At 36.1% G+C, this 13,441-nt stretch overlaps 1 protein-coding gene across 1 annotated transcript in view; it reads right to left on the bottom strand.

Annotated features, from left to right (window-relative positions):
* Nucleotides 1-6,238: 6,238 nt before the first annotated feature.
* The window catches only part of HIF1A (hypoxia inducible factor 1 subunit alpha), a 44,817-nt gene continuing 37,614 nt past the window's right edge, over nucleotides 6,239-13,441 (bottom strand). Inside the window, exons 11-15 of the mRNA XM_061156925.1 lie at nucleotides 12,163-12,285; nucleotides 11,605-12,029; nucleotides 8,699-8,807; nucleotides 8,036-8,162; nucleotides 6,239-7,562 (exon numbers count right to left, since the gene is read on the bottom strand). Coding sequence (XP_061012908.1) covers nucleotides 7,411-7,562; nucleotides 8,036-8,162; nucleotides 8,699-8,807; nucleotides 11,605-12,029; nucleotides 12,163-12,285 — 936 coding nt within the window. The 3' untranslated portion in view covers nucleotides 6,239-7,410. The remainder of the gene's footprint in view (nucleotides 7,563-8,035; nucleotides 8,163-8,698; nucleotides 8,808-11,604; nucleotides 12,030-12,162; nucleotides 12,286-13,441) is intronic.

A 13,441-nucleotide genomic window follows, 5' to 3' on the forward strand; every position in this document is an offset into this window, starting at 1 on the left:
TTATCACGTGTTCAGATCTCTAAACAATATATTGTTTACTTGTGGTTGATTTTTGAGCTTTACTATAACGGTGTTGCAATTTCTAATACATAGTCTTTGAATTGCTTTTTAAGTTTAATAGTGTTTCTGAGATTCATTTATATTATTTCTCATAGCTGTAATTCATTTATTTTCATTACTTCCTAACATTGCACTGTGTGAATATACAGTTTATTATTTCCTCAATGAAAATTTAGGTGGGTTCCAGATATTGCTGTTATAAACCATGTTTTATGAACACTTTTTCCTCTCTAATTTGTAGGATTGCCAGATAAAATACATGAGACCAAAGCAAATTTGAGTTTCAGGCCGACTAAAAGAATTATTCATTGTTCATCTTAAATACAGTTTCACTGGGTACCCTTTATTTTTGTTGGTTTATTATGGATTTCTACTTACATGTTGCAGGAGTGTGGAGTATATGTATCTGAGGAATTATTAGATGATAGAATGCAAATGTAAAACTTAACAAGATTTATACTTTACTATCAGTGAAAAAGTTGGCTGAAAGCTCAACATTCAGAAAAGTAAGATCATGGCATCTGGTCCCATCACTTCATGGGAAATAGATGGGGAAACAGTGGAAACAGTGGCAGACTTTATTTTTGGGGGGCTCCAAAATCACTGCAGATGGTGATTGCATCCATGAAATTAAAAGATGCTTACTCCTTGGAAGGAAAGTTATGAACAACCTAGATAGCATATTAAAAAGCAGAGACATTACTTTGCCAACAAAGGTCCATCTAGTCAAGGCTATGATTTTTCCAGTGGTCATGTATGGATGTGAGAGTTGGACTGTGAAGAAAGCTGAGCGCCAAAGAATTGATGCTTGTGAACTGTGGTGTTAGAGAAGACTCTTGAGAGTCCGTTGGACTGCAAGGAGATCCAACCAGTCCATCCTAAAGGAGATCAGTCCTGGGTGTTCATTGGAAGGACTGATGTTGAAGCTGAAACTCCAATACCTTGGCCACGTCATGCGAAGAGTTGACTCATTGGAAAAGACCCTAATGCTGGGAGGGATTGGGGGCAGGTGGAGAAGGGGAGGACAGAGGATGAGATAGCTGGATGGCATCACCGACACGATGGACATGAATTTGGGTAGACTCCGGGAGTTGGTGATGGACAGGGAGGCCTGGCATGCTGCAGTTCATGAGGTCGCAAAGAGTCGGACATGACTGAGCGACTGAAGTGAACTGACCAGTGAATAAGCGTTCTCATTTCAGCCAAATCATCTTAGAAACTTGGTATCTAGTTCTGGTCTTAAAATGCATTTTCCTCACAAAGTCAAAGGAGCAATGGAAGTCTCTGGAGCCTCTTTTAACAAGGGCACAAATCCCATTAACGTTTCATCCTGAAGACCTAATCACCTCCCAAAGTCCCCATCTCCTAATACTGAGCTATCATCTTGGATGTTAGATTTCAACCTATGAATTTTGAGGTGCCACAAACACACAAAACATAGCAAACACCTTGGACTCACTCAAACCTCAGAAACTGTTCTTTGAATAAATAGATTTCACTGGAAGAGCTAGAAAATGGTCCCCTTTCTTCTGGTCATTTCTTCTCTGGTCTGTGTCACACGAGATCCTCTCCCACCCTCAATCATGTGTGTTGTCCTTGTGCAAGAAAAGTGGAAGGTTTTAGGAACAATCAAAGATGAATCAGATGGGAACCTTGCTCTGAAGGAACTCAGTTTAATAAGGGAGAAAAGTCATACATAAGTAATCACAGAAGGCTGAAAAATAATCAGAAGTAAGCAAGGGCTTAAGGTGATGTTCATAGGGCTGGCAAATATTAGCAGCTTAATTTGCCTAGAAAGAGGCAAAGCACCTACCCAGGCTCTCCAGGCTCCTCTCTAATTGGTGATTGCCTCTAATTTTACTTCAGTTAGGTTTTTGCTTTAAATAAGTCTACCTGCAGGCTGGGCAGTCAGGCAAGTTTGTAAAGACTTACCCCAAAGCTTGTCCAGTAGTCCTGTTCAAGTAATCATAAGCAGTTCTGTGTGGAAGCATTAAAATTTTTTTTTTCAAAGAGCCAGTAATATTGTCCAGAAATATATGGAAAAGATCTCTACATAAAATAGTGTTTCTTAATGTTTTAATATTCCAAAGATCCCTAAAGAATATTTGACTTGACAGTATTCTAGCCTACTTGTCAGGCTACATATGCAATTTTTAAAAATGCTTTTGTGATAAACATTAAAGCATACCACCCCCGCAAACCTCCAGCCTGCTCTCCTCTGTGAAAGAATCACCACTTTACAGTGATTAAGCATCCATAAGATGAAAAGAGTTGTAGCACTCTCCCTGAAGGGCACTTCTCTAATTAAACACACACACACAGAGACAGGCTACAGATCAGTTTTTATTAGGAAAAAAATATTCACAACACCTCAGCCACATTTTTAAAATGTCAAATAAGAGAATATTTAATGTCCTACTTTTTAGGTAATTCTATTTGAAAAAACATAATGAATTTTCCTGAAAACAAAATATAAAACGTAGTCAGCTGAGGATATACAGAGGATAATTTATTCTAAACAATACCTTGCTCCGCGCTTTGCAACAGACTGCGTAATCATAAACTAATTACAGATTAAATTTAAGGCCCCGAGCTTTTCCACTTTCCTTAAACTCACTACCCTTCTGTCCAGAAAGATTATCTTCTCCCAAAGGATTCTCAGGGTGCTGTCACACAACAAATTCAAAAAACAGGACAGGCAAGAAAATCAAACCAGCAATAAAAACCCACCTAGGGAAGCTAAAGTTTCTATTAATCAGGCCTATCTCAAATGCTTAATTTAAAATAAACGAAGTCTCTGGTGCCTTAAGGCTAATATCTTGAAATACACAACTCCTCTATTTTTGACAAGTTATTAATAGATGGGGAGTAATTTTTAAAAAGTCTTACATAGCTACTCAATCTTTTAGGCAACCCCTCGGTATTTCTCTCTTCTACAGAGCTGAGATCACACTCCAAAGCATCTGCTTAGGAGTTCAGAACAGTTCTAACTACAGCAATTCCTGTCTCCGTCCTTCAGATCTCTCCGCCACCACCTCCCCCTCTCCTTCCGCAACCCCAACATCCAAAGCGACCAAGTTTAAGAAAAAGCGGGCAGCAAAATCCGACGAGTCTCGGAAGACAACAAGCAGCTCGCAGCCTTCGCGCCAGAGCCTCCGCGCGATCACCCGCCCGCGCGCGTGCTTCCAAAGGCCGGGCGGGGCAGCGCCTCCACATGCTCTCCCACACGTAGGCGTAAGCCTGGGGCTGCGGCTCCACGCGCCGCTCCTGCCGCCTCGCGCCGGCCCCCAGTCCCGGGGAGGGGCCAGGGCTGCGGTGCTGCGCCCCAGCACGTACTGGGGCGTGGTCTGCAGGGCGGCGGGCGGGGTTTGGGGAAGTTTCTTTGGGCGGCTCACGTTTCACATCCTTATCTTGTAGGCACTAGGGCGCAAGGAACAGAAGGGGTAGCCGGTCACTTCCGCATCCTAGCTATTTTCCCCGCTGAGGGTCTGATCACTGCCGCTCTCAGGCACCTGTCCTTCCTCTCCGTCCGGGAATGGAACCAAGAAAAGGGAATAAAAGAAATTAAATAGTACAAGGAGATCGGGTGTCTGAGCAGCGTCTTGGATAAAACCGTCCACTACAGGTAAGAATAAAAATTATGTCCAAACCTCGGAAAGGTGTGAACACAACAAAGCTCCAGAAGGTGTTCATAGGAGGTAGTGGTAAAGTGTAGCTTTTGTCTTACAAGGAGACTATTTTATTTCAGATCCAACAGATTGAACTAATTCTCTGTAAAATGATCTGGGACAACAGGTTCAGCGCTATTTAAAGGGATGAAATACGAGCGAAGTGGTTAGTAGCAGACTTAAACACCCGAATAACATTTTTTTGTTTACATTTTTGTTTAGCTAACAACATGTTTGCAAAGGTTTTATTTAATCAAACCCCGTTAAATTTTTTTTTTTTGTTTCGTTGCAACTTGTTTTTGACGTTGCTACATTAGAAATCTGAACTTTTAGAATGCTTAGGTTTCAGCAAACCCTGTAACTTTTAAGTTCATCTTTTTTTTTTTTTTTTTAAAGGTTGTAAGGAGAAATCGAAATTTAGAAATGGTAGTTGTGAGGTTAACACAAGCTTAAAAGAAAATAAATTGTGTCTAGCATGCCTTTAAATCAAATAGCGCTGACAAAACCATACCATATATTCATGTGACCTTTTATAGTTTATCACTGTGCTTTTCATAAACCACCTCATTTACCTGTGAGTTAATGTCGCCATAAGCAGACACCTGAATCTCTAGTTCAAACTCAGAACTCACTAGCACCAGCACACTTTTATTCATTTCCATTTGTCTTGCCATTCCTCTCATAGAACATCCCCTCGATGTCCTCTGTGATTGCATTACCACCCTCAGTTCCCTACATCCCTATTGCTTTCTATTAATATTTGCCATTTAAACAGTTAATGGGGAAAGGGGTAGGGTTTTACTGGACTGGCTAGCACCCCGCCAGCTCAGAGGCTCTGAATCTTAGGCTACCTCTCCAAGACTTATCTACAACATGAGATACAGGTCCTAATTCATTGGGTTTTTTGGAAAATTGTGAGATAACATGCAAAAAGCTTAGCACAGAGTACTAACAGACATTAGGTTCATTTTAACTCAATCTAAAACTTGTACGCAGCAGTGGTAGAATCTCCATGGAACTCTTTCAGCTCCAAAGTGAACAGTGAACCTTGGAACAAATGAACAAAATACACCAAACTCCTTTGCCATACTTTCTTCAGATGTGAAAATAACACTATAGTCATTCATTCACATCAGCATCAGAGAAGGGGAAACTATAAGCCATGCATAAGAAATGGAGACATTACCGGTCTATCTATGGTTGCTGGGGTAGGGCTATACTTGGATGAAGACATTATAAAGACATTTGTGATGGTCTCAAAGAGGCTGGCACGCTGCTGGAGGAAGGACTGGTTCTGCTATTAAAAACAGCTTCAAGCACTCCAGGGGGCTTGTTTTCTGAATGAGAGGGGTGGATACTTGTTTTCTTCCAGCTGCACTGTCCTTTAAAGTGGCTTTCTCATCTAAATCATTGCTCCCAAAAGTCATTTTCCTACTCTTGGTCATTACAGATCTGAACATTACTAATACTTGAAAATGATAAACTTCTAGATTTCAGCTTAATTTGCTACCAAAATGAGAATTTTTTTATTTCAACTGGGAATGTTAAATAACTACTTTATTCTAAAACACCACCTCCAGTACTATCTGTAATTAAATCCAGAAGCACTTTGGATCATAGTATTTGCAATGAAATATGCATATGCCTCACAAAACTTAGATTGAGTCTTAGTAAATGTTTGTTCCCAAACTTTCATGTAATTGTAATCACATTTCCTTCATTCTAAGATTAAAAGCAGCCACTTAAGGTCTGTGGCTTAATTTTATTCAGGATGTTCCTGTAACCTCAGTATACTGGGCCTAAGGCTCTGTATGTATTTAATTTGTCCATAAAAATAATCTGTTGTTACTTTTAGGAGCAAGGACTCACTGTTATATCTTTTTGTGCTGAGTTTTTAAATTTTAAGTAAGAATGTATTACTTTTACAATTAAAAAAATCGCTATTTTTAAAATGTAGGAAAATGAATAAAGCTGTTAAAAAATTTTAAAACATACAGCATTAAGGCAGAAACAAAGCAAGGTTTTTCTAGTTTCATATTAAGTCAGAAGACGTAAGTTTAAATCTTTGGTCTGCCATTTATTACCTTTAAGGTAATAAATCCTTTATCACTCAAGGTCTAAATAGCTTCATCTGTGAGTGAAAATAGATTGGAAATCTTACAAGGAACTTCTAACCCTTACAACATTATGTAACTATAATGTTAAGGATTTGTTTCATTCATCCCATTCATATTAAAACATTAAAATTCTGTTTTACTTTAATAAATTAAAGGTTCATAAATTCATAAATGACAGTTTTCTAAAAGCATATTTTGTACAGTGGAATATTATGGTTTGTTATTATTTAACATTACAGTTAGGGACACAGTATAAATTAAAGTGATGGCAATGGGGTGAATGTAGAAATAGCAAGAATAATGTAATATAAAATACTTAAACTGTTGGTAAACAATTTTATGAGTTGGAGGTGTTGAAACAAATGTTTTAACATAAAAGCTGGTCAAAGGGGGCCTGGTCCACAGAAGATGTTTATTTGATGTAACAAAACAATACAGTTAGTGTTAAAAGATCCAACCACAAAGAGCGAAAGGAATGAAAAATTTGTACAATGCACATAGAAAAACAAGATGTTTACTGTGACAACTATATATTTCTAAAATAATGCTTCTAAAATTACTCAATTATTGAAATCTATATGAAAACAGAAGGGTGTTAATAGCGACAAAGTGCATAAAACCAAACATCAAATTTTGAGCAAATTAACATTACTAGGCAATTTTGCTAACAAAGCATGATTTTTTTTTTGTTCACAATCTGCTCAAAATACCTTTATACCAACAGGGTGGGCAGAACATTTAGGTTTAATATCAATTACACAATATTAGCATAAACTTCCACAACTACAAATAGGGTATTGTCTTCTTTTGAGCTGGCAAAGTGACTACAGAAACATCAAATCATTTCTCTGAATTGAGAATTTTATCCAAATAAATGCCACATACCTTCCAGATATATGTATATCTTTCTATATCATGTAAATGGCTTTACCCATTTAAATAATAAATCATACAAGCATTTAAGAATCATTATTATATGATTAACAATGTCATGTTCCAGGTTTAATAATTTCATAGGCCAAAAAAAATTTCTTCTTAAAAACTAGTTTTATAAATGCAGAATATATTGCATGAGTAACTGCTGGTATTTTTTTAAGAAAATATATTGTGCAATTGCGGCTACCATGTACTGCTGGCAAATCATTATTGTTTATGTAAAATGTGAAAAAACTGAGTAAAAATTTTTTAAACTCATCATGATGAAAGGTTATAGCCTTCTTAAAAAAATTATATTGGCATCTTATTAAAAATAATTCGATAAGGGACAAACTCCCTAGCCCAAAATAAATAAATAAAAAGGTGCATTTTAAAAATGATGCTACTGCAATGCAATGGTTTAAATACCAAAGAACTGTGAAAATGTGCTGTGTGTGATCTGGCGTTAAAGAACATACTAAAAAAGAGCATTAATGTAAATTAAGTAGAAAGGGGATCAAAATTGAACTAACCGAGTTTGTGCAGTATTTGTAGCCAGGCTTCTAAAATTAGATATAGAAAATATAAATAGACTGCTTTAGGTAATGAGCCACCAGTGTCCAAAAAAAGGAATGAGATTATGAAAAAGCTCAGTTAACTTGATCCAAAGCTCTGAGTAGTTCTTCGCCCTGCAGTAGGTTTCTGCTGCCTTGTACAGGAGCATTAACTTCACAATCGTAACTGGTCAGCTGTGGCAGCCCACTCTCATCCATTGATTGCCCCAGCAGTCTACATGCTAAATCTGAAAAACAAGAGATAGCTAAGTGTTCGTTCATCTAATCAATGAATATTATTAAACAGCAACTATGCACTAGGTATTGGGGCAAATAAGGCCAGTTAGCTCTAGAAGGGTTTTTAATCTGTTAGGCAAAACTGCAATTATGTAATCAAGAAGGTGCAAACAAGCATTACTGGTGCTATATCACAACTGTTTAAAAGAACCTTGAAGGCTCAGAGTGATTTAAACCAATTTAGAAAAAGGCATTAAAATGTACAAGTTTCAGCTTCTATTCATTAATGATAGCACACAGACACAGATCAAAGATAATTCAGAGTTCCATCTGGAAACTATTACTCATCAAATAAAATGCAACCTTACTTTTTAATCCTGGTAAGGAATGGAAATCACTCTTACTTGGAGTAAAGCTCCTAAATAAACGTTTCATATATTTTAATTCTCTTTGTGACGTTTAATGGCAGAAAGAGTAAACTAACCAGAGGGTATTAAAATAATTGTCTTTTGCTCCATTCCATTCTGTTCACTAGATTTGCATCCTTTTACACGTTTCCAAGAAAGTGATGTGGTAGTTGCACGATCATCTGGTTGCTGTAATAATGTTCCCTGAAAACAGTAAAGTTATTTCAATTTTACTATGTTGAATTTTTTTTAAATCATGAACTTTGAAACCAGTATAAATTTACTAACAATACATAGGCAAGATTCTTAAAGACTGCTCTCAGTTCTTAATACTGTGATGAATTCATTTGCCACTCATATGACAACTGTGTAAAAATACTTTCCAGTTAATTTGGTCTGAAAATATTGGTATGGGTTATACTAGCACTGACTGTGTTCTGTGGGTAAGAAGGGAAAGTAACCAAAAGGGAAGAGAAAGAGACTTGGTAGTGATACTGGGTGTGGAATGAGGGGAGAACTATACTTACTCTAAATACATCTCTAAATTTTGGAATTTTTTGAGACTGTATTCATTAAATGTTTGTACTTTTAAGAAAGAACACGTACAAAGTGAAAGAAACCAATGTGTAATTTCTGAGAATGTAACATTAGTATTTGGAAGATACAGGAGTTACCTATATATCTAACTCAGAAATAGCACATCAGCTAGAATAGAAAAGCAAACATGCTGTCACACTTACAATTCCTACTGCTTGAAAAAGTGAACCATCATGTTCAATTTTTCGCTTTCTCTGAGCATTCTGCAAAGCTAGTATCTTTGGATTTAGTTCTTCCTCAGGAGCAGTAGTTCTGAAAACAATTTTTTAATAAAAAATATGGTTGTTTTATTTATTTAAAAAAATATCCCATTAGCTTTTTAAACAAAATATATAATGCCTATTTTCCAACATTAAGGGATATAATGTTATACATAAGAGTTTTCCTGATTATACTAAAGTTTATTGCCCTAAAAGTCAAAGCTTATTTTTTAAAACAAAATTTCCTAAGCTATTCATTACCCTATTTATAAAACAGAAGTGAACAGAACTACACTGATGTTAAAGAGTTAAATATTGGCCTTTCATTCTACCTAATACATACATATTCTTGGGACTACTGTAATACAAGATCAGTTTCACACTGGATAACGCTTTCACTGTTTACAGAACACTGCATCTTCATTAGTTCGTTTTAGCTTTGCTCTTGTCCCCAAGATAATTCACATATATAATACATATTTTATAAATGAAAAAATCGAGGCCTGTTAGGTAACTTGCTCTGCAGCTAATTAGCTGCAAATATGGAAGTACACTGTAGGTCTCCTAATACCCACTCTCCTTCCCAGTGATCTTCCCACTAAGCTGTTTTGCCCTCAGTATTGATCTGGTTATCAGACTTGAACTATCTGCATCTAAAATTAATAGTAAACATTAAAGAACAGTTTTATGTGTCAAGTACATCGGTTTTGTTACATGTTTTGTCTTTTCAAGAACCAGCTCCCTACCCCGAGCCCCAACTTAATGATGACAGATCCTTGCTCTGTTCATCTAGTTGAGAATGGCGTATGGGTAAGTGAGGTGCTACTCTAACTGCTCTCCTACATGCAGTCTTATTTTGTAATTTTTAAAAAATTCTATAAAACCTTCAATATATAGACAGGCATATTTTAATTTTTTATATACATGTTTATTAAGGATAACTCAGTCTATCATGTAAATATCATCTTAATAGTAGTACTTTTAATAGTTTATTTTCAATCTTTAAAACTTCAAGTTATCTGGTTTAATACCGCACTTTGATTTTGGTAATTTTTCAAATTACCAAGAGAGGTAGTAAAGAAAAAGCCTCCATATAGTTCTGAAAGGTAAATTCATTTCTTAAAGTGTTTAGTGCATACTGTATTGGAACTAATGTAAAAAAAATAAATTGTTAATTTGACTAGATGTTTGTTGGACTTTGGTTTTGACAAGTACATACTTATTTAGAAAAGTGAAAAATCTCATCTCTGTAACTATAAATTACAGATCATTGCTAATTCTGTTGCTAAGTTCATTCTTTTCTTCATCCAATAACCATTTATAAAGCAAGTACTCCATGTTAGGTACTGAGTTAAATATTAGTAACACTGTCATTGCCCAGAGGAGCTCCAACGTTGGTTGGTGATACAATAAAAAAAGTAATATAGACTACTACTTTGTTAATTAAAAGCTGCAAGATCTTTTCCAAGTTCCGGGAAAAGGTCTCTAGTAGCATTCTAGATCAAAGTATGCAGGGCAGGAGAAAAAGCCATAAGCTCTGGCTATGGCAGCGCTTTTTCCTATTGCTATTAATATCTCAGTCTAGGCACTGTGGACAAGGAATCGTTTCTGTCCCCCACACACCGCCTCACTGACTCGTTTTCTCTGATTATAGCTTCAAATTTAAAATACATCAAATCCTATTGCAAATCATACACCAAACTTAAAATTTTGGTGGTGTTCATATGTTTGCTCAAATTAACTCCATAGAAGCAATATCATAAAACATGCTTAGATTCCTATTGTAGCTCTTAAAAACCTATTTTAATACTTAGGGACTTCCCTGGTGGTCTAAGAGTTAATAATACTCTGCACAATCAATGGATGTATTTATCAATATATCCATTTCCAACTCTATGGGTTTGATCTCTAGGTCCCACATGCTGCAACCAAGGCCTAGTACAAACCACCCTCCAAAAAACCAACCTATTTAATCTGTGATATAGCTAGTGTTCTATAAATAAAAAGGAAAAACAAAAAGCAATAGTTATAATATGATTATATATAACTACATAGTTAATCTACTATATAGTATTATATATAAATGTATATATATATATATGTATATATATATATAAATATAACTGTAACTATATGTATATAAATATAACTGTAACTATACATCCAAAAGTTTTAAATGCTTATTAAGTATCTGTATTGAATGCTGAGGCCTGAAGACAATCAAGTTCAATTTGGAATGGAGAATTATTAATATCCTTAAGTTGGAATGGCTTCCCTGGTGGCTCAGATGGTAAAGAATCTGCCTGCAATGCAGGAGACCCAGGTTTGGTCCCTGGGTTGGGAGATCCCCTGGAGAAGGAAATGGCTATCCGCTCTAGTATTCTTGTCTGGACAATTCCATGGACAGAGGAGCCTGGTGGGCTCCAGTCCACGGGGTTGGAAAGAGCTGGACACAACTGGGCAACTACACACACACTTCAGTTGGGGCTTTTCTTTGGGTGAGCTTATAAAGAACCCCGAGAGGATAGTTAGTCTGATTTAAGCAATGACAAGAAACTGGGCCAGTTTTTGTACATTTATAGAACTTACTGGCTGGACTTTATTTTTAGAATATTAGAAGACCCTCCTACTCCTACATTAGGTAAGTGATGTGACTCTAAAGTAATACACAAGCTAATTTAGAAACAGTTTCTTGAGTGCTTGTTTTAAGTTCAGAATTCGTATGTCAGTTTTATGTTCCTTAAAGTATAAATATGAAAAAGGTTGCTATGTTTAAAGATAATTTACCATCATACACATTTCCTTAAGAATAATGACCAAACTATAAGTTTAATGTTACATATAAATACCTTTGACTCAAAGCGACAGATAACACATTAGGGCTTCTTGGATGCGACTTTTCTGTCTGTTCTATGACTCCTTTTCCTGCTCTGCTGGGTGAGGCTGTCCGACTTCCAGTATCACTATATGGTGACGTTGTGGCACAAGGAGGTTCTTTAGGTACGTGGGGAGGAGATGGAAATGCAATCAGTATTTTAATGTCTTCCATACCATCTTTTGTCACTGTTTTCAATTCATCATTGGTGGCTGTGGTAGTGGCGGAGGCTATAGGAGGCTCTTGCATTTGAGTGGGCTGGAATACTGTATTTGTGCTTGCACTTGGAGGACTTGTAGAACTGTTTTCCAGTGGTGACAACTGATCAAAGGAACGTAACTGGAAGTCATCATCCATTGGGATATAAGGAGCTAACATCTCCAAGTCTAAATCAGTGTCCTTTAAAACAAGATACATGAGTTTTTACAATGGCCATACCTTATGAAGCAACAAGTTAAACCCACCGTCACTTAAGAATAAAAATTAATATATTTTAATAGAAAATATATATAATAAGCAAGTTTATATATACCTGAGTGGAAAATGGATTCTTTGCTTCTGTATCTTCAGCAAAAAGTTTCTCTACCAATTCCAACTTGAATTCATTGACCATATCACTATCCACGTCAAAACAATACTCACTGGGACTGTTAGGCTGTAAAAAGAATTAATATATTTTACTTTTCTCTGAGGAAGCTTGCATAAATGTTTTGCTAGTTGTTAGAATTTGCAAACCTGATCTCAGAGAATACACAACAGAACTCTTCTATCAAATTATCTAACTAGTGAGAAATTAAATTTTTGAACTTACACTTATAATTTTGCCAGTATATCCATTTCTAACTGTACATAACATCATTTATAAAATTAAAAGATGTGTTTATCTTTTTATTCTAAAGAATAAAACTCACCTAATAGTAGAACTCCCATTGGTACCTAGCTGGCCAATAACTAGATGATACACTCACTGGAATCAAGCTGTGTACTGAGGCCACATTGCTATAGTGATCTACCTAAAAATCTCACAGCAACTCTGGTGGGGTGGGGCAGGGACAGGGCTGCAGACTGAAGTTCTTTATTTGTATTCACCTTAATGAATGTAGTACTAGTTTAGTTTTCAGCAAGAATTCTAACCAAAAAATGATAGCTGTATATTCTAAGCATAAACTTTTGCCTTCCTCATCTTAACATTTTTGTTAGATTTATTTGGGTTGGATTAGAAACAAAATGATTCAAACATTTTTGTGCTAGAGAAAACCGAGCCCCCAGAGAATAGATATATTCTCTAGAAGGCTATGACATGTCAGATCTCCTACTTTTAGCTTGCCAGTTTGAATCAATAAATATTTAATGTAAAATAATGTATCACTTTTTAAGGGTTACTTGAGCCTCATTTATCAACTCATAAATATGAGTAGTCCCCATCCATGAGCATGTTTTTAGACATAAGAAGCTCTGAAATCAATTATGTCTAGATTGGGATATAGAGCCCTATTTGATACCTTCAGTCTTGGCCCAGCTAGCCCTTAAAGATTGTTTTTATTCTGTATATGAGAAAACTAGTACCAAGACAAAAATTTAATACAAAGTTTTTACTCTGGGTAAGACTTGGTATTTTCATGTAATACACAGAATATGAATACAGTGATGGAAATTGTACTAAACTGGGCAAAGCCCTTTGCTACTGGATAATTCTCCAACTCAAAGGGTAATGAATGGGCTTGGAGCAATCATAAACACACAGTACTGTCCTCTGTGGATATCTAAATTCAAGACTTTTATTGTCCTACTGATATTAAATACACAGAGGA

Source organism: Dama dama, chromosome 12, assembly GCF_033118175.1.
Source record: "Dama dama isolate Ldn47 chromosome 12, ASM3311817v1, whole genome shotgun sequence".
Classification (NCBI taxonomy): domain Eukaryota; kingdom Metazoa; phylum Chordata; class Mammalia; order Artiodactyla; family Cervidae; genus Dama; species Dama dama.